This window comes from Monodon monoceros, unplaced genomic scaffold (genome assembly GCF_005190385.1).
Source record: "Monodon monoceros isolate NGI ecotype Baffin Bay Population unplaced genomic scaffold, NGI_Narwhal_1 Super_Scaffold_10, whole genome shotgun sequence".
NCBI lineage: Eukaryota > Metazoa > Chordata > Mammalia > Artiodactyla > Monodontidae > Monodon > Monodon monoceros.
Window position 1 is genome coordinate 54962428 of NW_021703766.1, and position 23444 is coordinate 54985871.

General features: G+C 58.7%; 1 protein-coding gene across 7 annotated transcripts in view; it reads right to left on the reverse strand.

Annotated features, from left to right (window-relative positions):
* Window positions 1-147: 147 nt before the first annotated feature.
* PPP6R1 (protein phosphatase 6 regulatory subunit 1) overlaps window positions 148-23444 on the reverse strand; it is a 26464-nt gene continuing 3167 nt past the window's right edge. Inside the window, exons 1-23 of one of the 7 annotated variants that reach the window (XM_029244413.1) lie at window positions 14235-14461; window positions 12490-12676; window positions 12272-12409; window positions 12115-12180; window positions 10656-10768; window positions 10456-10569; window positions 9956-10118; window positions 9709-9861; window positions 9459-9593; window positions 8847-8911; window positions 8640-8755; window positions 8472-8557; window positions 8223-8312; window positions 8050-8147; window positions 5525-5582; window positions 5263-5435; window positions 2635-2768; window positions 2369-2549; window positions 2189-2259; window positions 1950-2031; window positions 1372-1482; window positions 1218-1289; window positions 148-1115 (exon numbers count right to left, since the gene is read on the reverse strand). In XM_029244413.1, the coding sequence (XP_029100246.1) occupies window positions 1112-1115; window positions 1218-1289; window positions 1372-1482; window positions 1950-2031; window positions 2189-2259; window positions 2369-2549; window positions 2635-2768; window positions 5263-5435; window positions 5525-5582; window positions 8050-8147; window positions 8223-8312; window positions 8472-8557; window positions 8640-8755; window positions 8847-8911; window positions 9459-9593; window positions 9709-9861; window positions 9956-10118; window positions 10456-10569; window positions 10656-10768; window positions 12115-12180; window positions 12272-12409; window positions 12490-12676; window positions 14235-14461 (2637 nt within the window). In that variant the 3' untranslated portion in view covers window positions 148-1111. Of the gene's footprint in view, window positions 1116-1213; window positions 1290-1371; window positions 1495-1949; window positions 2032-2188; window positions 2260-2368; window positions 2550-2634; window positions 2769-5262; window positions 5436-5524; window positions 5583-8049; window positions 8148-8222; window positions 8313-8471; window positions 8558-8639; window positions 8756-8846; window positions 8912-9458; window positions 9594-9708; window positions 9862-9955; window positions 10119-10455; window positions 10570-10655; window positions 10769-12114; window positions 12181-12271; window positions 12410-12489; window positions 12677-14234; window positions 14468-19890; window positions 20070-23444 lie in introns of those variants that run through there. The other 6 variants (XM_029244391.1, XM_029244399.1, XM_029244430.1 and 3 more) reach the window with 6 other exon arrangements.

Genomic DNA, 23444 nt, shown 5'->3' on the forward strand with positions numbered 1-23444 from the left:
TCTGAGCAGAAGTTACCCCACAGCAGAGCCTGGAGGTTGAGGACCCTAATTCCATGCTCCAAGGGTCCCACCCCAGAGGCCACGATGCGGGAACAGCTCAGGCTCCCCGACCCCATGTCCCAGAACTCAAGGTCTGAGCAGCAAGAGTCTTAAACTGTCTTCCTTTATTTGTTTATATTTGCAATATGAAACAGAAGCTCGGCACAAACACACGCACACTCACACCAGCCTGGGGAGAGGGAGCTGGGACAAGGTCACTTGGCAGCTGGGCTGGACCCCAGACCCTTGGGAGTAGGACGGGGACCCCAGCCAGACCCCTACCCCAGAGTCCATGGGAGATGGGGGGGGGTCTCAGTGAGTGCGTGAGGGCCCCAAGGGAATGTCACTGGGGAGGTCCCCTGGGACCAGGACCCCCAGCTCCCTCCCACAGAGCTGGCTGGGCCAGGTGGAGGGTCTTTTAGCTCCCAGCCTGGGTCAAAGTGCAGGGTCCGAGGCAAGGGGATTTGGGCAAAGGCACGACCCCCACTCGGGCCCTCCCCCAAGGTGGACCTGAGCTGAAAGGCCAAGTGTGGGTGTGGGCGTCTGCACCGGAGGGTGGGTGGGCATGGTGGGAGGGGAGGGTGGGTGGCAGCCTCAGGACCCTTACCACAGCAGCCCCAGTGGGACAGGGTGAAGGTCCAAGCCACTGCCGCCCAGTCCTGCTTCCTTCTGGCTCCCCGCCTACCCACTCTCTCCCCCCTCGAAATTATATATATATATATATATATATATATATATATATATATATATATACACACACACACATATATATATATATATATATATATACACATAATATATAATATAGGTCTCTCTCTCTCTCTTTCTCTCTATTTGACTCTATTCTAGGAGACAAAACTCCATAATTTCTTCTCTCAGTGCAAATGGGGGTGGGGTGAGGGGCCTGTCTCCCTGGCACCAGCCTCCTGGGAGTCCAGACAGGACCTGGGGTGGGTAGGGTAGGGATGGGGTGATGGGGCAACAGGGCCACTGCGGAACCTGCCCTGCCCCCACCCGGACAGGGTCCACGTGGAGTACGGAGGATTTGGCTGCCACCACTGGGACCAGGCAGTTACCTGGGAACCGAGAGGAAGACCCACGTGAGGAGCCTGCCACCCTGTGGCCACCCCGTGAAGTTCCTGCCTGCCCTGCCCTCTGCCCCCAGCCCTACCACTCACTGGGAGCCCGGGGACGCCGGCCCTCCTGGGGCAGAGCCATTGGGCATCGGAAGTGGCTCGAGGGCCAGGGCACTGTTGGGGGAGAGGGACAACGTGGGGAGGTCAGTGCCCCCTATGTAACACCAGCTGCCCTGTGAGGCTGCACCATGCTTACCTCTGGCTTCGGGGGAGCCCCAAGGACTCTGGGCTCTTCACCCCCTCTGTGGTCTGGGGGTGCTGGTGGGCCCTGGGGGCCGGGACAGAGGTAGCAGGGTCTCTGGTTGCACTGTGGGGGGACCTGTGGGGTTACTGTCACTGACACCCTCCTGGGCACTCTCATCCCTCAGTCCCCTGCTTGTGTAAGCAGGGAAGGAGTGCACGGCTCAGGGGCATCCCTCACATCCGAAGACCCCTGGGAGCTGCCCACCGGCAGCAGCAGCTCAAGGTTAGCGGGACACGAGCTCTGCACACTCCAGCCCCCTTCTGATCCTACTGGGCCTTCCCACCCCAGGGCTGAGTGTGGGACCCTGGGATCCAGAATCCTCTCTTGTGGCCATGTGTGGGCACAGGCACAGCCCTAGACCTTCAGCTTCCCGAAGCTCTGAGGCAGTGGCACACACCTGCGGGGAGGAGGGTCCTGCAAGGGCCACGTGGATCAGCTCCAGGGTAGGGACAGCCCAGGGACCAGGCTCTACCCGCCTCCCCAGATTCTCCCCTTCTTGGCCCCCTAGTGGCTGCTCCCTAGCCAGTTACCTGTCCAAGGAGCTGGGGCCGGAGTGCGTCCCTCTGAGGGTGGCCGGGAGGTCCCCAACACTGACCAAGGCCTGGCAGGGGGCTGTGCGGAGTAGAGTGGCCCAGAGATGTGAGACTCGGCGAGCTTAACACCAGCCTCGCTCCTCAGGACCAGGTGTGGACAAGGCCAGGGGACAGCTGTGTATGGGAGGGCTGAGGGTGAGGTGGGCAGGATGGGGAGTGGGTAGAGAGCGGCTCACCCGAGGGCTCCGCTACTTTGCTGCCGTCTGTGGCTTCCTGAGGTGCTGAGGAAGGGATGGGATCCTGAGACCTAGGAGGCAAGAGAAGGAGCCTAAGGTGCAGCCCCCGCCCCCCTGCAGCTGGGGTTGGCGCTGGAGCTTAAGGCAACCGGGCCCTGGGCACCCACCACTAGGCCTCACCTGAGCTGCAGGGTGCTGGGGGCTGCAGGGCCAGCTGGGCTCGGGGTAGGGAGGTCCAGGGGCCCGCTGCGGGGCTCCTGTGGGGCAGGGGGCCCAGAGTGCGGTTCCTTCTCCCTGCAGGCTTGGGGGCCGGTAGGGGCATCCACAGGCACTGGGTCAAAGGTAGCTGTCCAGCTGGGGCCTGGACAGGGAGAGCAGCGCAGGGGTGAGCACAGAGGCAGACAGCCGGATGCACCTGACCACGGCAGCCCCGCGCATGCACCCACCCGGAGGCTGGGGGCCGGGGCTGGGATGACAGGTGGGCCCAGCCCTGCCACTGGCCACCCGCCGGTCACCATCCTCGTCGTCCTCATCGTCCTCGTCGTCCTCGTCGTCCTCACTGTCTGTGCTGCCTCCGCTCCTGCCCCAGGGACACCTGTCAGTCAGCCACCGTGCTGGGCACCCTTCTGACCCCACCAAGGCCAGCCCCAGGCAAACGATGGGAAGGAATCAAAGGGATGGAGAGGAGGGGGCAGCGGGGAAGAGGCCCAGAGAAAGAGCCCATGTCCCATGGTGGTGGGAAGGCAGGTGGGAACTTGAGTGCCCTCTGGAAAAAGCGTGGCCAGCAGCACAGGGGCGGAAAAGCCCCGCCCAGCCCTCAGCAGGAACGGGGACACCTCCCACCCCCTGCACAGCCCTCGCAGGGAAGGCTGACTCCGCACTCTTCCTCCATCCATTATAGCCTCGGAGGAGGGCAAAGTCCAGCAGCGCAGCTGCTCCAAACATAACGGCTGAGTGTTGACTAACACGCAGACACCGTGTCCAATGGGGAACCGCTAAGCAAACGTGGATGCTGCTCCACGGTCACTGACTGCCGTGAACCAGAAGGGGCTTGTCCGCACAGTGAAAACGAGCCAGACGCTTGGGTAGACAGACAGGGTAGAGGGAGCTTCCTGAACCTGGAAACCTCGGAGGGCATCTCCAGAACCCACAACCCATGTCACACTCAACAGGGAGACCCGATGTCCCCCCAGATCAGGGAAGTGATGTGGGGGCCTGCTCTTCCCACTTGGAAAGGAAGGAGCAAAACTATCTCTAACTGCAGAAAGGGTGATTTTGTATCCAGAAACCTAAGGAGTCCTCTACAACTGCTAGAACAAGCAAGTTCTGCGAGAATGCAGGGTACAAGACCAATGTGCGAGAGACTTTTATCCTCTACAACTGCTAGAACAAGCAAGTTCTGCGAGAATGCAGGGTACAAGACCAATGTGCGAGAGACTTTTATCCTCTACAACTGCTAGAACAAGCAAGTTCTGCAAGAATGCAGGGTACAAGATCAATGTGCGAGAGACTTTTATTTTTACACACTTATGACAACTTCAAAATGACTTTGAGAAAACAATCCCACTCAGGATTGTATCAAAAAGAATAAAACGCTTACAAATAAATTTAACAAAAGCAGCATAAAACTTATACTCTGAAAACTACAAAACACTGTGAAAAGTAATGAACACCTAAATAAATGTAAAGACATCCCATGTTCATGGACTGGGAGACAAAATATTGTTAAAACAGCAACACTCCCTGAACTGCCCTATAGATTCAGGGCAATTCCTCTCAGAGTCCCAGCTGGCTTCTTTGTTGAAACTGACAAACTGATCCTAAAATTCACCTGGAATCTCAAGGAACCTGGAATGATCAACACAACTTAAAACAGAAGAACAAACTGGATGCTCACATTTCCAATTTCAGAACTCACTACGATGAAACAGTAATGAACCAGAAGACAGAGGCCAGAAATAAACCCTTGCACGTACAGTAGAAAGATTTTTGACAAAGGTGTCAAGACCATCCAGTGAGAGGGGAGTCTCTTCAACACGTGATGCTGGGACACTGGCATTCCCACACACAGAAGAATGAGGCTGGACCCTCCCACCTCACACCACATCTAAAAAACTAGCTCAAGCTGGATCAAAAACCTAAACGTTAAAAGCTGACGTTGAAAACACAGGGATGCATCACAACCTTGGATTTGGCAATGACACCCGTAAGTGCAAATCAACTTGGCAGTCACACAATGACACACCAGCGGATGGCAAGTGACACACAACCACACCCACCCGAGGGATAGGCCTCACATGTAGGAAGAGGCAAAATCTATAGGGCAAGAAGTCAGGAGAGCGTCACCCTCGGAGGGCGGCCAGCAGAAGGCACGGGGGTACAAGGATGGTTCTGCCCCCTCCTCTGGGTGCTGGCAAAGGGATGTCCACGTGTCCGGACACTTAAGATTCGTCTACTTGTCTGTATGCTAGTCACCCGTCAATTTAAAAAGTTAAAACACTCTAACCCTCAAATCAGAAGCCACAGGGGTCAAGGTGCAGGCCCTGAGCTGGTATTCACATTGGCAAGTCTATGCCACCCAAATGCATTTAGTCAGTGATTCTGGGGCCAGCCAGTAAGAGAAACAATAATGTACTTCTTGTACAAACAGCAGGTCACAGCTTACTGACCCGCATGCTGGGACTGTGAGGGACAATCATCGTGTCCCCTTTCACTGGAACTTGGGAAAGGAGCTGACAGTACACTTACTGCCCTTCTGGGAAGAACACCTGCCCGACAGCTACCGCAGGGGAGAGGAGAGTGGGGGTGGGGGCAGGTAATGATTCCATTCGCACCTGGACCAAGCTGTACCTGAAGGACCCACCTACCGTTCCAGCCTTGCACAAGCGGTTATCCTACTCCTTTTGTAACTGAACTTATCTGAATTGGGTTTTTATCACTCACAGTTGAAAGCGCCCCAAATAATAGACACACTACCTTCTCCTTATTTTTCTCACTCACTCCAGCTGATGAAAACCATTTTACATGGGCCCTGTGGCCCTGCTGTGCTGGGGAGCCTGTAGGAGGGTACTCACCGCACACCCGGGGGCTGGCCCAGGCGGGCCCCCCTGGCCAGCTGGCCGCCCTGCCAGGCACCATCCTCTCCATCAGACCCCCCCGAACCCTGGCCCTCTTCCTCGTCCTCCTCCTCATCATCGAACTGCTGGATCCGGTCCTTGTAGCATATCTCAAGCAGGTTGGCGTTGGGCTGCGGGGGCGGGGGGGGGGGCGGTGGTGGTGAGGTGAGCTGACTGTCTGCAGCCCGCCCCCACCAGCAGGGGTCGGGGCAGCACTCACGTTGTCGTCGTCGGCATTGAGGGAGAAGGTGATGTTGGCCGTCTTGTCGAAAGGCGCACTGCGGGAGAAGCACAGGGGCACTGAGGGGAGGCTCGGGCCACTTCCCCCTCTCATCCCCTTGCTGGACGACCCTCGCTCTCCTCGGGCCCTGTACCAGCGAACGCACCTCCTCGCTAAAGCTGATCTGTAACCCCATATCAACTCTGGCAGCACCCTCCATCAGCGCAGATGTCTGCAGAGCGGAGTTAAGTGAGTCGCCCAAGCTGCACACCCCCAGCCGAGTGAGGTCCCACAAGGAGACGGGGTCAGGCCCCACCTAAGACTCCTGAACCTTGTTTCCTCTACCGTAAAATAAAGGACACAGAACCTAGCTGGAGAGGTTGTTTTTAGGGTTTGAGATCATATGCTGGGTGAGATTATTCATTTCCCATGTACACACTTCCCACAGGAGACAGCTCACTGTTCACAGTGACTTTACTGGATGCAGCCTCACACGGGCCACCCCACACAAAGCATCGCCCCAGCCCAAAGAGGGTCAGTCTGGGCCAAAAGAATCAGCCTTGGAGCTGAAACAAAAACGCTTCTGTGTGGGCCCCACTGCCAGCCCGAGGCAGGACCCAGATGGGGGCGAGTGATCCTAGGGATCACGGAGAGTGCGGTGCTCATCATCTCCAACTTCCAGCCTTTCAGTGTCCACATCCACCCACACCCATCTCTGCTCAATTCTTTCTCTTTCAGAAGGCCTCACAGAAGTGCAATTCCTGGGTTAAGGAATTAAATCCATGCATTTTAAATACTGACACAAATTGTGGAAAGAGATTTGTCAATTTATACTCCTACCCGCAGACTGTGCAATTTTTCAACAGCCTCCTACTTGTTTTGTTTGCATCCTGCACCCCCTTTTTTTCCTGGGGCACCAATCCATCCTTCTCCTGTTCTGTGGAAAGAGCATTTAGTATCTATGCCGAGGTCCGGGCTCCACGCCATGTGGTAGGGATCCTCCCCAGGTTATCTGTCTCTCTGATTCAGGAAGTACATTAACAACAATCTCTGAGTGCTGACTTGGCACCAGCCATGGTCCAAGCACGTGACAGATGGACTCACAACCACCACCAGGGCGGGTACTCTCATCTCCTTCACAGAGAGGGAGCAGCCCGCACGCACAGCTGGTAGGCCCAGCAACCAGAGCCCTGCGAACAGCTCATTCAGCCCTGAGATGAAAGATACTCATCCATTTTCTGTTCCAGAATGCTTCACGGCTTTACTTTTCTCTTACGTTTAAAGCTTTTAACCTCACTGGGATTTATCTTGACGGAAGAAGCAACACAATTTCATCCCAAAAGGGCAGCCGGCTAAGCTGAGGCCATTCACCGAGTGTCACCACCCCTGCCAGGAGGGGTGGTGTCTTCCTTGGCCAGTGTTCTTCCTCTCCAGGGGGCCTCCCAGCACTGGGCGCTGTGCGGGACAGAGCAGCAGCAGACACGAACCTCACTTCTGAGTCCTACAGGGTCTCTGTCTCGCTGTGGGCCCGAGAGACCAGAGCTGACCCTCCCACAGTAACTGGTGAGTGCCCTGGGGTGAGTGACAGCACTGCGTCTCCCGGCTGCAGATGGGATCCTGAGCCCTGAGCAGAGGGTCGTCATGGCACATAACTAGGCAACACCTGAGAGGGCCCGGCATGCTGCCTGTGATGAAACAGACCAGGCCAGGGCCCCGGCCCCCACATGCAGCCCCTAAGGGGCCAGCTGGGTCTTTCTGTCACTACCCAACTCAGGAACACCCCCACGGCATGCCCTTCGGTGACTGTTCCACTTTTTCTTGGGTGTCATGGACTCATCTTCTACTCTGACAGTACTGGCTGCGCCGGTCACTGAGCACGTCCCCCAGGAGCCTGCATGGCCCCCAGGGTCCAGTGTGAGTCCACAGGCGGTGGCTCCGCTCCCACCCCGACACAGTCTCCCCTTCAGACTCTCGCTGCCTGACCTTCCCTTCACTATCTACCCATTGCTGTTGTAAGGCTACTCGTGAAATTGACAAAACACGAAAACTTTTAATTTTTTCTCTGTCAGCAAAAAACTTGGACAATAAAGAACGTCGTTCACGAGCGCAAGGCCAGAAGGGACTGCTGTCAGTGTTACAGGACAAACACAAATAATCAGACCTGGTCATTAAAAACCAGCTCTCACGAGGCTCTGAGGCCTCCACGGGGGGAGGTAGGCCAGCTCTGAGTCTGCGAGTGTCTGTCCCACAAGCTCCGCAGCCCAGCTCTGCACAGCCAGCCCCCGTGTCCCAGGACACCCACGCCTCCTGCCTGGTCCTCAAGAGGCGGGGAGAGGGCCCGAGGCCGGCTGCTCTCCAGGCTGAGCCCCACGTGGGGCTAGGCAGGCAGCGGGGACACGAGGAGGATGCGGGGAGGACGGCAGGAGGAGCATGCTGCGGCAGCGTGCTGACTCGCCACCTCACGTCCCTCGTGTTGCGCGGCCGGCGGGCCCCGCCTGCCCCAGCCTCGCATGGGCCACACTCACTTTACGCTCTCCTCCTGCTCCCCAAACTCTTCGTCATTGAAGCCAAAGTGGTCGATGAAGGCTGAGGTCATGCGCTGCATCTGGAAGTCCATGAAGGCCTGCCAGGGTGCAGGGGGCAGTCAGGGCCGGGCGTCCAGAACAGCCTCCCCGCCCCGCCCCCCCACCGCCCCCACCTGCTGCAGCACTGCCTCCTCTGGGAAGTTGAACTCCTTGAGCCTGTCGTCCTCGTCGTCGCTGGAGGAGTGCAGGTGGTGGGTGTTCACCTGGGCAGCGGGGGTGGGGTGGGGCAGGGGTCAGGGCTTGCGGAGCCCCCAGAGAGGACGCGCGTGAGCTGGGGCTGTGGGGAGGGGCGTCCGGGCTGGACCAGAAGGAGGAGCACCGGCGAGGGCTGACGTGGGCGCGCCTGGGTGCAGGGGCCTCACCAGGTCCACGGTGTTCTTCTTGTTGGTCTCCGCCAGGGGTCCCGACACAAACACCTCCCACCGCTCCCGCTGGTCCTCTGGCAGCTCTGCTGGGGGAAGGGGGGTGTGAGGACACAAGGTCCCGGGCGCCCAGCCTCCTCCCGCCCCCGGGCCAGCCCCAGCCCTCACCCTTCAGCAGCTGCCCCAGCTGCTCGGCGTTGGGCCCCTTCTCCAAGTTCTGCGCCAGGGCGTTGGCCACCCTTGTCAAGTGGCCCATGTAGCCTTTCCGAGGGCCCCCTGCGGACCTGGGCGAGAGGGGCCGCGGCTGGACACAGACCCGCCCCGCCCGCCCAGCCCTGCCCTCCCCAGGGAAGGCCCCGACGCTCGCTCGCTCACTGCACACGGTCGTTCTCCTCCCAGGAGGTCAGGATGCGCTCCACCAGGCGGCACTGCTGCAGCAGCTGGGGGGAGCAGCGAGGGGCTGGCGTGGGGCGGGACCACGGCTGGGCCCTGCTACCCCAGCCCACTTCCAAGCCCCTGGTCTGCCTACAAGGAGCGTGCAGCGAGTGTGCACACGCACGCTCCTCCTCTGCTCACCCAGAAATGCCCCCTGCCTGTGTGACGCCCGCTCAGCCCACCCAGCAAACCCCAGAGCCACTCCACCTGCCTCCAACTCCTGCTTGTCCACACCCCCAGCGCCCCACTGGTCAGCTCCTCCCTAGGCCCCGGGCTACAACCAGAAAGGCATCTCCACTAGCGTGGTGGCCATCACCCTGGGAGGACCCTTCCTGGTCCCCCACAACACCCACTGTCCCCCAAGGTCGCCACTCCACTCATCCCCACCCCCACACGTCACCCTCTACTTTCCAAGACTCTCGACCTAAGGAAGAGGCTGAGCCCCCAGTCCCCGGCACATGAATGGCCTGGCAGCACCCAACAGGCGAGCGGCAGGTGTGGGGCAGAGTCCACCCCCAGAGATCAAAGGGGGAACCTGGGAGCCCCACTCACGTGTTTCACGACAGGGTTCTGGGCTGGTGTGTCAGAGCTGCTGTTGGAAGGAGGCCCAGAGCTCAGCATCGTGCTCACACACACCTCCACTTGGGCGTGCAAGAAATTGTTGAACACATAGTGGAAGAAGAGGTCCTGGGGGTAAGGAGCACAGGCTGGCTCGAGCGGCCCCCACCCAGTCCCCGTCCTCCCCACCCAACCATCCCTCCGCACAGTGCCCCCTCTGCCTCCTGCCCTTTGTCCCCTGTACCAGAAGGGTGTTGGGCACGTCCAGCGCCAGGAGCTCCTGGGTCAGGGCCGCATCGCTGGCGCTCAGGGCGCTGGCCAGCAGCTTGACCACGTGCAACCGTGTGTTGCCCAGCGGTGGGGCCAGGCTGCCCCATGTCGTGCGCAGCGGCTCCAGCTGCAGGCACAGGAGAAGCTCAGTTCCTGCCCCAGCACTGCCCTGATGGCAGGGCGCCCTTGTTGCCACCCCCTCCCCCACACACCCTACCCACCTCAGGCGGCTCTAGCAGGAGCTGGTGGAAGCGGCTGAGCCGTGGGCGCAGGGCATGCAGGGTCCCCACGCTAGACACGGCGTTGTCCAGGGTTGCCTGGGCCAGAAGCTCCAGCTGCCCATCCACGCTGCTGAAGAAGTTGTTCACAGTCACAGACTCAGACCTGCAGAGGGACGGTAGAGGGCAGAGTGAACCGCCCAGACAGCCTGTGCACATGCATGTGTGTGCACACGTCTGCACACATCTGCACGTGTGGGCCACACCTGGGAGGGAGTGAGAAGCTGCTGCCCTTGGGAGCCCGGGATCCTGGGGGCAGTGACCCGCCCCAGCAGCCCGTATCCTAAAGACCAGCTCGAAGCTACAGGCGGTCTACTCACCCTGTTTCCTCGTCTGCCAGAAGGGAACAAGAGGACTCCCCTCCGGAACCCTAGTGACCCCCACCCCGGAACTGAAGGGTGGGGCTCCGAGGGGTCACCTGGGGAGGGAGGCCAGCCTCTCACCTGGGCCTCCTGGGCTCCAGCAGCGTCAGGAGCACCTGGATTCCACTCACGATGACGGACTGGCTCTGCTCCCCCTCCAACATGTTGCTCAGAAGCTGCTCGATCGTCTCCTGCCTGGGGCGGGGGTGGCAAGCGTCAGGGAGGAGGGCCCCCAGATGGCTCCCCCTTCCCTCTGGACTGGGCACCACCTGCAAACCCACTTCTCCAGGGTGGCCAACAGCTGGTCAGGCTCCGGGCTGTCCTGCACTTGGATCATCTGCTCCCGGCTCAGGCGGATGATGTCGCACAGGGACTGGGATGCGTTGGAATGTTGCTGGGGGAGGGGGGGACAGAGCTGACACCCCGGCCCCGCCCTGGTGTCAGGAAGCCCCACAGGCTGAAGACTGGGCACCCGCCCCTGGGGACAGAGGGTCACACAGACCCCGGGACACAAGTGCCGAGGGAGAGAACAAAAGCACCAAACACTGGGAAGGCAGAGACGACAGAGAGAAAGGGAAACCAAAGACGACTTCCTGGAAAAGGAGACACCCCACACAGACACCACACTATGCACAGTAGCTACAGAGGAGAACAACTCGGGCGTCCACTACCTGGTGAACAGATAAGCAACTGTGGTCTATCCACAAACTGAAACGTTCTTTGGCCTTAGAAAAGGATGAAGCGCTGACACACACTACAACATGGATGAACACAGACAACTTGGCACTAAGGCAAAGAGGCCAGTCACAGAAGACCCTGCATCATGCAATCCACTTATACGAAACATCCAGAACAGGCAAACCCAGAGACAGAAAGCAAACTGGTGGTTGGTGGGGGCCAAGCAACCACGAGGGAAATGGGGAGCGGCAGCTAATGGGTACGGGATTTCCTTTGTGGAGTAATGAAAAATACTCTAAGGTCAACATGGCAAGGGCTGCACAACCCAGTGAATATACTAAAAGCCACTGAATCCTATACTTTAAATGGGTGAGTTATGTGGTACGTAATAAAGTTGTTGCAAGATAAACAAAGAAAACCATAAGCAGAGCTCTGAGTCTAACCCAACAGGTGCTTCCAGGGCCCACCCACACAGACCCCCGGCCCATGCAGACCAACCAGGCCAGGGCCGCACTTCAGAGCCCCTCACAGATGCCCTGCCACCTGGCTCATGGCAGATACCCCTAGTCCCTCTGCCACAAAGGCCTGGACAGTCATCACTCTCCCAGGCCAGGCACTGGCTGAGTGCCTGGTGCTGACTACCTGCGCCTGTGGACCTCTGCCTACAAGCCAGTGGGCCGGGTGGACAGACTCAGGGCTCCTGGGTGGCTTCTTTGAAGGACAGGCAGAGCTGATCCAGGCACAAGAGACAGGAAGAGCCACCAGGCCACAGAGCCAGCAACAGAGGGGAGGAGGAGAGGGGCCCCTGAGAAGGGCAGCAGCGAGAGGCCAGGGCCAAAGGACCCCCTTCAGAGCCCTGACCCCTCAAGGGATGATGGGCCAAGTTCCTGAGAAACGTTCCATGTGTGTACACCCCTTTTCTGTTCTCAGCAGGAGCCCCCCGCTCAAATACACACAGTTCCAAATGCTTCCTTTTCTCATCAACTCGTTTAAGAAGGGAGTGGAGGGACAAGTTGGTGTGGGGCGGAGGCTGGAAACATCAGGTGGGTGGGCTGCACTCACATTGTCGTCCTTCGATGGGTGGATCTGCTCGATGAGCCGCTGGACAATCTTCTCCTCATTGAGCCACTGGGGGCGAGAAGGTGGAGCTCCGCTCACTGACCCCGCTCCTGCCGCCCGCCCCTGCCCAGCTGCCCCGCTGCGGCCCCTCAGCACTCACGTTGACCACGTCCTGCCTCAGCTGCGGCCGCTCCACGCAGGTGAGGAGGCGCAGCAGGAGGTCCATGATGGCCGAGGTGCCGATGTGCTGCAGCAGCAGGTCCACAAAATCGTCCTTCTTCCGCAGGAAGGACACGAGCTGGGGACACAGGGACTGGCACGTCAGCGCAGGACCCGGCCCCACGCCCACCCGCCCACCCTCCTTGGGGCCCCAGGCACCTGGTCGGTCTTGCGGTTGATGAGGACGCCCATGACCTTGCTGAAGAAGCTGGCCAGCAGCGGGTTGAGTCTGCCGCTGCTCTGCAGGAAGCCGTAAAGCCGGTGCAGGAGGGACTCGTCCGCACCCAGTGCGTCGTTGATCTGGGGCACGTCTGACGTCAGAATCTCACAGGCCACGCTGGGGTACCTGACACACCCAGAAAGGGCCGGGGAGGGCACGGTGGGGGCGGAGGCCAAACCACCCCGCCTCCCAGTCGCAGCCCATTCACGCTCCCCACCCCTCAAGGCAGCATCCAGCCTCCTGAGCCTGGACCTGACCCCCTATCAACACCTGTCCCTCTAGTCCCTCTACCCCCAACCCTCCAGTCTGACCCAGGCCCAGCCCCGATGACCCTTCTAAAATCCAACCTCATCCCCTCACCTCCTTGTACAGACAGGGAGAGGATTGCCCCACCCAGTGCGCCACCCAGGGCCCTGGGGGACCACAACCTTCTCCAGCTCTGCCCCATAAACTATAAGGCCTCTGGGAAGCGGGTTCCTTGAGGCACGGCAGGGACCCCAGGGGCAGCTCGGCACAGGTGTCAGAATGGAGGCTCCCTGCTACTATGAGCAAAAGCCCAGTCCACGGGGCCACTGGACACACTCAAGGGGGTACAGAGGCCGGGCGAACAATGCAAAGAAGGGAGAAGACACACGTGGGGGCAGGTAAGTGACAGATGAACACTGGGGGACACAGGGGACACTCTGCTGGCCCCCCAGAGGTCCCCACTGTGCACCAGACCCCACACTAAGCAGCTGGCAGCACCTCACAGACCCCCACTTCACAAAGGGCAAAGTGAGGAGAAGCAGTCACCCACCCCCCATGTGGCTCAAGACCTCCAGGGACAGAAGATGCAGAGCTCGTAAGGACCACCTGCGTGTCTATAGTGTGAGGGGCCAGGGAGAGGGCAACACCAGGGAACCAAGAGGATTGTCCAGGACAGACTGAGCAGGGCTCAAGAAGGGCAGCAAAGGGACTTCTCTGGTGGTGCAGTGGTTAAGAATCCACCTGCCAATGCAGGGGACACGGGTTCGAGCCCTGGTCTGGGAAGATCCCACGTGCCGCGGAGTAACTAAGCCCATGCTTAGTTACAGTGGCGACAAGAGAAGCCACTGCAACGAAAAGCCCGCGCATCGCAACGAAGAGTAGCATCTGCACCCTCTCGCCGCAACTAGAGAAAGCCCGCGCACAGCAATGAAGACCCAACACAGCCATAAATAAATAAAAAAGAAGGGCAGCAGAGACCAGGGCAGACAGAAGCCTCCCGTCATGGAGACGATTCCTACTGACCCTCAACAGGGCCCTGTCCTCTTCGCCCACCCTCTCTGGCACACCCGAGGGCCCTATCTATGGTGGGAGGGAAGGGCAGAAGAGCATGGGGGAAGGGGCACAGGCACACCCTTAGCACCTGGCGTCACGCTGGGCACTGGGGACATGGGGGGTGAGGGGGCAGGCCTCACGCTGCCCATACTCCAAAAAGGGAACAAAAATCCAACTGAATAAACCACGGAAATAAAGTGGGGGTGGGGTGTGGGCCAATGAAACACACTGCCCAAACACAGCACCCCTAACAGCTGGGGAAGGGTCCTCGGGTTCGTTCTGCCCATCCCTCCGTCTGCGAAGTCCCGTAACAAAAACGGGAGTCAACAATGTCCACAGCAAGTCGGGGTGTCCCACCGTGGGGGACCGACAGGGCGGGGCTCACTTGTAGCGCAGCCGCTCCTCGCCGCTGGCCGGCGGCTCCTGGGTGACCCAGGCCACCATGGCCTGCAGGTGTGGCGGCTGCAGCAGAAAGTCCAGCAGCTTTCGGTTGATGACCTTGCACTCCTGCAGCACGTCCTCCTCGTCCAGCAGCTCGGGCAGGCTCAGGTCATCCCGCTCCAGCAGCGTGTCGAGGTGCGAGCTCGTGTGCAGGTCAAACTTCCAAAACATGGCGCCCTGCGGGCAGGGGCTGTCATACGTGGGGTCCGACCCCGCCTGCTTCCCTCCACCTCCCAGCCTACGAGGACCACCCTATGGGCGACTGTCCTGTGTACTGCCGAGCCCCCAGGCCTGGGGAAGACCCCCGGGTGCGACCACACACAGGCCCTGTGGAAAACAGCCCCGATGCTGTGCACGGAGCCGCCATGATCCTGTCCCCCACAGGGCCTGTGTCCACTGTCCCCACATCTAGGCTGGAACTGTGCTCATCCTGGAACCTCTGGCATCAGACTTGCTTCAATCTGCATTGCCGAACAAATTAAAATGCCCCATGACAGCCAGCACGGTTGCTATCCAGCCCAGCAATCTCTGTGCTGTGTGCAGGGTGTGGGGTAGGGGCAGAGGGAGGAAGGTCTGCGACGTCTCCAGGCTGTGGCCGCTACCTGGACACTACACACACACACACACCCCAAGCCCCCGTACCCAGTGCCATGACAGGAAGAGGAAAAGTTTGAGGGGAGGGGGTGGCAGCTCCCAGAACAGCCGCTGCCCAGGGCCAAAAGGAACCAGGACAGGGAACCACCTTAGCAGGGAGGACGGAAAGCCAGCACCCAGCACTGGAGGATGGCAGCTCGCTGGCCAGCACGGGAGACCCTGTACGCCTGGCTGTGGCCCACCCCACCCGGCATTGGCCTTAGGGCCATCTCGGGTGCAGCACTGACCAGGTGCCAGGCGGGTCCAAGCCCTCGACCAGCAAGGATTTGGCTGCTCCTCTGAAGATTTCTATAGGCTCCCAGCGTCGACCACCGGGTAGAGACCCGCCCTGAGCTGGCCGCCAGTTCCCAGGTCACTTGCTGCCCACTCAGGTTCCCTATGCACCGGGTGCTGTGCCTATGGCCCTCGGGAGGGGCTGCGGTCACCCCACTGTACGGGCAACCACACCCGGGTAAGCTGGGCCCCCCGAGCACCGTGCAGGCGCTGACCAGAGCTCACGCATGTCAGCCACCTCGTGGAGACCACCTGAAGCAGAGGCCACTGAAGACAGACCCAGAGACCAGGATGCCCCTCCTGGAACCTCCCAGATGCACACCAGTCCCTCTCCTACAAAGCCCTCCCTCGCCATTTCTGGCCCACACCACCCCAACCACGGAGAGCATGCCTGCCAGACAGGGCACCAGCCCAGGGGAGAAAGACGCTCGACTCGGGAAGCAGCTGGGGCTGAAAGCGGGGCAGAGCTGGGTGGCACGTGTGGCCGCGGGCAGGCGACTGGCCTTCTGCCCCTCGGTTCCTTCAAGACGCCACCAGCATCCAGCTCTCCCTTCCAGCCTCCTCAGGAGCCTCACTTATCTCCTCCCAGCCCTCAGGGTGACTTCTCAGTGACTGGGAACAAGTGGCTCTAAATCTGCAATCCCTGCCAGGACTCATGTCAGTTCCTAAGCCCTGGCCACCTACGGTTGAAGGTGGAGTGGATGAGCCATGACCTCGGGAGACAGCAGCAGACACCGACCCCAGACAGTGGGTGGGCATAGGGGGCACTTGAGGGCCCCCAGTCCCACAGGCCTCATGGGTCCTGTCCGACAGCATGCCGGGACCGCCCCCTTAGCCCTGCACCCCACCCCACTCAGGACGCTTTTCTGAAACACAAACGTGAGCACCTCATGCTTGTTCCCCCCAGGAGACCCTGAGGTGGCTCCCCCGTCTCCGCACGAAGACCCCGAGGGCCCCTGACCATCCCCTGGCGCTCCCCACCCAGGACCTCCTGCTCTTCAGCACTCACCGTCCCAGTCCTGTCTGAGTATGTGCACCAGGCTTTTCACACCTGCCACCCCCTTGGCTGACCCACCTCCATGTGTGTGCCGAGCCCAGGCCACGTCCCCTGGTACCACCCTTCCCTGAGCAAGCTCTGGCCTGGCTGCTCACATGTCGCCCCGCGACTGCCCTTTCAGGGCGCATCTCCTTCAGAGCCTGCAGCCCCCTGAGAAGCCTCTTGTGTGACGTCACTGCCTCCAGCCCTAGGCCTCTGGTTCTGCGGGAATGGGGGCATACTGCAGACAACACGCCAGACACATGAAGTGGACAAACCACGTGAGCTGCACCCCTGACACCGTTCCCAGGCCCACACAGCCATTATCTCAATCTACCCTCACAATCGCCCCCAAGGAAGGAACCGGTGGCCCCATTTTACAGGTGAGGAAACTGAAGTACACCGAGGTCTGGGGGCTGGTGAACTGTGGAGATGGCACCCAAACCCCAGGGGGTAATTTCTCAGGGTGCAGGGCCTCATCCCATTCACTGGTGCCCAGCCACTGCCAATGAACACTCACAAAATAAGTGAGTGAGCTCAGGCCCAAGGTGGTTGCCAGCACTGTCTCTGCCCTGGCTACGGCCTTCCCTAACCTGGCTCTCACCAGCTGACACCCTCAAGGAGCTGAAGGCCAGCTCTTTCCTGGTCCCTGCGGGGCTTAGCGAAACACTCAGCCTCGAGTCTAGCACTTACTCAGTGGACATCTCTGAGTTCAGGAAGGAAGGCTGGGCCAGATCACTCACAGACTGTACAGCCCTTACGCTGAATGTGCCCTGATAGGATGGTGGACCACGCAGAGAGAACCTTCCCTGCTGGGATGCTGTGAGCACCCTGGACAGCACCTAGCACGGTACCTGGCATGCAATATGTGCTCAGAAACACTGACTGAAAGGCACCCCAAGTTTTCCCACGGACCCTGCTCCTGAGGCAGGAAGCTGACATACCTGTCAGGGAATCAGTAAAGGGACCCGCTCCCACCCTGTCTCCCCCAGCCACACTCAGAGGCTCCCTATGAACCACAGTCACAGGTCGGGTGGGGTGGGGTCGGGGTGACCACCAGGGCAGGCACGCTGGGGATGGGAGGAAGGAGAGTGGGCTGAACCCGGTGCCGAACGTGGGTCCCTGTGTCGGAGTGAGGACCACTACTCCGAAAGGAAATCAAGGCAGCACCCCCCGCTCTGCAAGTGCTCAGAGACCTGCCTTTGCACGAGGGCAATTCCCCACTTCTGCCCAGTTCCCAGACCTCTGAGGGACCCTTCCACCGTCCTCTTCACTTCAAGACACAGCCGGGCCTGAATGGGTTTCCTGAGCTAGGTGGACCTGGGACCAGAATCACTTCAAGGGACAGCCACTGCTGGGCCCAAGGGACAAGGAGCTCGCCATGGCGAGAACACCACCTCTTTCTACATCACAGACTTGTGCGGTGATAAGGAGACCAGAGAGGTCAAAAGGCCACCCAGGTGGCATGAACAAAGCCAATCACCAAAGACTACGTCGTATATTTCCATTTACATGAAACATCCAGAAAAGGCAAATCCATAGAGACAGAAAGCGGATTAGTGGTTTTCAGGAGATGGTGGACATGGGGGGTGGGGGGGAAGAACTGCTAGCGGGTATGGGGTTTCCTTTTGGGGAAAGGATGTTCTAAAAAAAAAAAGTTCTAAAACCAATTGTATACAACTTTATTTGTCAACGATACCTCAACTTAAAAAATCCATTGTAGGACTTCCCTGGTGGCGCAGTGGTTAAGAATCCACCTGCCAATGCAGGGGACATGGGTTTCAGCCCTGGTCCAGGAAGATCCCACATGCCACAGAGCAACTAAGCCCGTGCGCCACAACTACTGAAGCCCGCGCGCTCTAGGGCCTGTGTGCCGCAGCTACTGAGCCCGCGCGCCTAGAGCCTGTGCTCCACAACAAGAGAAGCCACCGCAGTGAGAAGCCCGCGCACTGCAACGAAGAGCAGCCCCCGCTCGCCACAACTAGAGAAAGCCCGCGCGCAGCAATGAAGACCCAACGCAGCCAAAAAAAAAAAGAAAAGAAACAAATGGTTAAGCCACAAAACGTCTGGATTAGGATATACTGTCAAAATGGAAAGGAATAAAAGGTCTGTAACAGTCGTTAAAATCTGAAAAGAATCCACTGTGGTGGCTGATGATTACGTAACTCTGAACAGACCAGAAACGGTTCAACTGTGCACTTCACATGAACAAGTCACATACGGTGTATGAACTACATCTCAACCAAAAACCAGTTATCAAAAGCAAAAAAAACCAAAGCTGCCTGAGGCTGCTGTGACAGGGCCAGGCCTTGGCCTTGCTCTGCATCCAAGACACCCCGAACTGACAAGCCGCCAGGGCAGAGCCGAGGCTGAGGCGTGAAGGCTCCACCTCGGGAGCACACCCAGGTCCCCCCTCCCTGCCAAGGCTGTCCCTGAGCTAAGCAGGCCCCCCAGAGCTGGGGGACAGGGCCCTGCAACCCCTTCAGAGAACCTGTGCACCTGCATGGCACTGTATCTCTAATCGAGACGACTAGGTACAGCACTGTTATTATTCCAATTTGATAGCTGAGGAGATGGGGACCCGCAGGGGTCGAGCCACAGCAGAACCAGGACTCAGCGCCCTCTCCAGAGCACAGGAGGAAATTCTCACGGGTGAGGCACGCCCACACACTTCCAAAGCATCTGGAGATACGGCACAGGCTACGCTCCTCCCACCCCACCCCTCCCACCTGCTTCAGACAGCAGGTAGGACTTCCCTCCCAAAGCTGGCTTGCCAGAGAACGGAGAATGGAGAGCGGGTGCGGTGCGGAGGGCTGGGGCGTGTGGACTCCAGCGGCCTCAGAAACCAGGTGGCCCCTTAACTCTCAGAACCTCAGGTCCCTCCTCTGAAAATGAGAGAAGGCTGCAAAGATCAGATGCAGTCGAGTGGTAGTCAGTATCCTACAAACATCAGGTCTCAAACTCTACGCAGAACAGAGATGCAGATACAGGAGAAGTGGAAAAAAGAAAACAGAAAAAAGAGAAAAACGCTTTCCCCCGCCACAAACTCTCAATTCACTCTAGCCTCAAGTCCTGACAGTCAATCCCACCTTCCACTTAATGGAACTTCCTGGAAGCCCTGGGAACTGGACAGGAGAGGTGGGTTTCATTCTTACTCTCTAAGGGGGTGAATATGGGCAGGCACTTGGCATCCAAATGCCTTGTTTCCTCATCTGTGAAATGGGGGCACAGCCATCAGGAAGGGCCATTTTATGAGAACAGCAGGGTCAGGCCAGTTGTCCTGATACAGCAGGTGCTCAGGAGGTGTTGGCCTTTCCTATCTGTCCCTGAGGCCAGGCTAGAGCCTGGACACTTCTGAGCAGGAGGGAAGGAACAGCCACTACCCAGGGTGACGGCGCTAAAAACAGAAGACCTGAGGAAATGCCCCATTTGCCTGAGTGACCGAGGTCACTCAAGTGCTCTGGTGGGCGCCATACACCCCGCCACCCCCACTCGTTGCAACTTTTAGTGAACGTCAAGAAAACGGAAGTGACTACCTACTGGTTTTTAGCGACCGTTTGAAAACCATGACTCTGGCTGCAAACGGAAGAAGGGGAAACTGTAAATGAGAAAGGAAGCCATTAAAAACGAAATCTACCTCTCTCTCTGCCAGCTCTGCACCATCGCCCCAGGTTTCCTGCTTTGCTGCGTTGTTCTCAGGCCTCCGACACCAGCTGCCCCTCTCAGGAGCCTGCCAGCCCCTGGCCCTGCCTGGGCTCAGACAGGGCCCGACTGCGGCTCCCACAGAGCGTCCCCACTGCCGCTGCTGCCACTGTCCGTCCAAACACAGCCCCGCCTGCAAGGGAGCCTGTGAGCTGATCCTTTATCTGCCACCCCTTTCTCGCCTGCCCTGGCCCTGAAGCACCCGGAAGTGGAGGTCAAGTGTGAAGAGGCCTCTGGGAGGGCCTTGGGGCGGCCACCTGAGATGCCCAGAGACTCCAACATTGGGAGAGGCCAGCTCAGGCCTGCTGCCGCTGCTGCCCTCAGCCACCACAGGCCAACAGGCCCCTAAAGAGACAGCGGCCAGGCAAGCCGCAGGAGGGGAGAACCTGCTGCTGGTTGGCCAGCCCCCAGCCCCTTGCAGGGCCCAGCAGGTCAGAGGACAGCAAGACCACCACCCTCTAACTGCCCCCCGTCCGTCAGCTCTCAGCCAAATCTGAAATGTAATGGGGGTGGGGGACTTCCAATTCCAGGAAGGGGACAATGGATAACAGCAGGACCCAACACAGACCCAGCAAGGTAAGCGGCGGGACATCCATTTGGAAGTAGGGGCCGCAGAAGCCAGAGGAGGGGGACCTGGCCAAGGCCACACGGGACAATGGGCTGGAGCTTTCCTGTGGCTCATCCTTCCCATGGGGGGGCTGGGGGAGTGGGGAGGCAGCAGTTAGGGGCAATACCTCCCACCACTCTGGCCCTAGACCACACCTGCCCAGGGGAGGTGGCAGCTCTGGTCCAATCCCAGAGGATGGAACAATTAGGAAACAGAAGAGAATGGGATACCCGGCCAAGGACTGAGGAGGGGCCCAAAAGCTCCCATTCAGTGCCATCTCCTGGATGGGTTCAAAGGGGAAAAGAGCAACGAATAGATTTTGAAATAGCTCTTGGAAATCAGAGGGCAGGAGTGAGTGTTATAGGGTGATCCAAAGTCAAAAAGGCCTGAGTTCCAATCTGCCTCTCCAAATTCCAATCTCTGGGGCCTTAGACCAGGGACCTCACTCCACTAAGCCTCAGTCTCTTCCCTGAGAGACACCTCGCGGTTACTGTAAGATGGCACTTCCCATGGGAAGATCCACAAAACCAGTGTTCAGGGGGAAACCACGGTTCAGCCTGGAAAGGAAGGTGTGTCCCCACCCCCCAGGTACTGAGCCTGCCCAAGCTCCCTTTCGGAGCCCGGCAATGCAGGGAAGGCTTCTGGTTTCCACCAGGGCGTCCAGGCCTCTCTCACCTCATCTCTTGCTGCAACCCGCATGGCGCTCAACACTCCCGCCACACCTGACTGCTCGGCTGCTCCCTCTGCCTTCCCTCCAGCTCTCTGGGCCTGACTAGCTAGCTCCTCGTGGGTCCTTCAGGCTTCAGCACAGACACCACTTCCTCCAGGAAGCCTCCCCTGACTGCGTTAGAGGCCTTCTCCACACTTGCACAGCTCCTGTGGTCACACTACGTGGCATCCAAGCGCTCTGCGACAGGACTTGCCTATTCGGTCGCCTGCTTCCCGCAGCAAGATGCCAGTTTCCCGGGACCTAGCATAAGGCCAGGCCCACAGCTAGAGATACTTCTCTTCTTTAATTTATTTTATTGAAGCCTAGTTGATTTACAATGTTGTATTAATTTCTGCCGTACGGCAAAGTGACTCAGTTATACATACATACACATTCTACTTCATATTCTTTCCCATTATGGTTTATCCCAGGATACTGAATATAGCTCCCTGTGTTATACAATAGGGCCTTGTTGTTTTCGAGATACTTCTTGAACTGATGAAAGCTGGAGTCCAGAGGGGAAAGGTGACCTGCTATGGTCACCTGGCCATGGATCCTGAAAAAACATTGGGTGGGTGGGTGGGTTGGGGAGAGACCAGCAGATTCTCCTTTACTGGAAAGAACAGTAGGTATCCCAACAAAACTAACTACTAAAAACACAAAAGTAAATGAAAGTACACAACTCAGAACATACAGCCGCTCACAGTAGCAAGAAAGCAAATAAGCCACAAGGATACAACACCCAAGCAAGAAAGCAGTTTCTCCACTGCAGCACTACTGACAGCTGGGCTAGAAAACACCGTGTTGTGGGGGGCTGTCTTCTGCACTGGAGGGGGTCGAGCAGCATCCCTGGCCTCCACCCACTAGATGCCAGTAGCATCCCCTGAGCTGTAACAACTAAAAGTGTTTCCCACCGTTAGTAAACGTCCCCTGGGGGATACCATCGCTCCCCGCCCCCGAGTTGAGAACCACTGCAATGGATAATCCCAAACTAAATAATAACCCTAAAAGCTTCTCATCCTGGTGCATCCTGTGCCTTGTTTTCTGCTACAGGCTTCTACAAACAGCACGCTGAATCCCCAGAACCACCCTATGAGGACAGCACTGACGTCAGTGCCACTCTACACCCCAATGAAGTTTCTTCTTTACAATTCTGAAGCCCGTCCCACAACTGACAACACATCTTCCTTTCCAGAAACATCCTGCCTTTCAGGCTGGTGTTACCGGTAACAACTGTGTCCTCGGCACTCACGTACAGGTATGTAAAACATCCAGCAAGAAAGACCCTAACTGGGTCACGTTCAAGGGCCTGGACAAGCAGCCTGACCAAGGTATTCTGCCCGCGCTCCCAGCACATCTGCACCGCAGGTGCGCAGACTACTCCTGGGTTCCCACCTTCACACATCTGCACGTGCTGTTCCTTCCACCCAGAAGGCCCTTCTTCCCACTTTCCATCTGTCAACTCCTACTCACCATTCCTAGATAGAAAAAGCCACCCGCTGAGCCAGTCTCACCAGTCCCTCTGCTCTGTGGCCTCCACAACACCCTGAGTTACCTCTGTCACTACACCAGCAACGGTGACTGTCCGGCTCTGCCTTTGTTTCCCCCGGGCAGGGCCTGGGCTGGTCCCTCCCTCCCTCTGTGCCCTCAGCCGGCCTCACCTCACAGAAAGGGGACGGAGTGGTGGCTGCTCCACAGAAGCCTGGCTCCCTGCCCTCCTCACAGCCCGACACAGCAGGGCGCGGAGCCACGGCCAGGGTGAAAGCCTGACTACTCTAGTGTCCTGAGCCCAGGGTGAGAGTCAGAGCCCACGAGTCTACGAAGCAGGCATGGAAGGAGGGGGTGAGGCAGAGAGAGGGAGGGCAAGGGGTGTCCTGGGGAAGGGTCCGCGGGGGAGTGGGCCAGAGGGGAAGGGAGTGGGGCTGGAAGCCCAGGGGCTTAGGGGGGTCAGAGGGGGAAGACACTAAAAAACTACAGGGGGCACCCGTGGAATCACAGGAGGTGAGGAGGGGGGAGGCAGGACACGAGGTGAGGGAGGGGAATGTGGAAAAAAGAGACACTGAAGCAGGGGAATGGGCCTGAGAGGAGAAGGAAGGGTGGTCTGGAGGAGGAGAGACTAGGAGACTAGCGGGGCTGAGGGGGTGAGACAGGAGACTTGGGGGGCTAAGAGGGA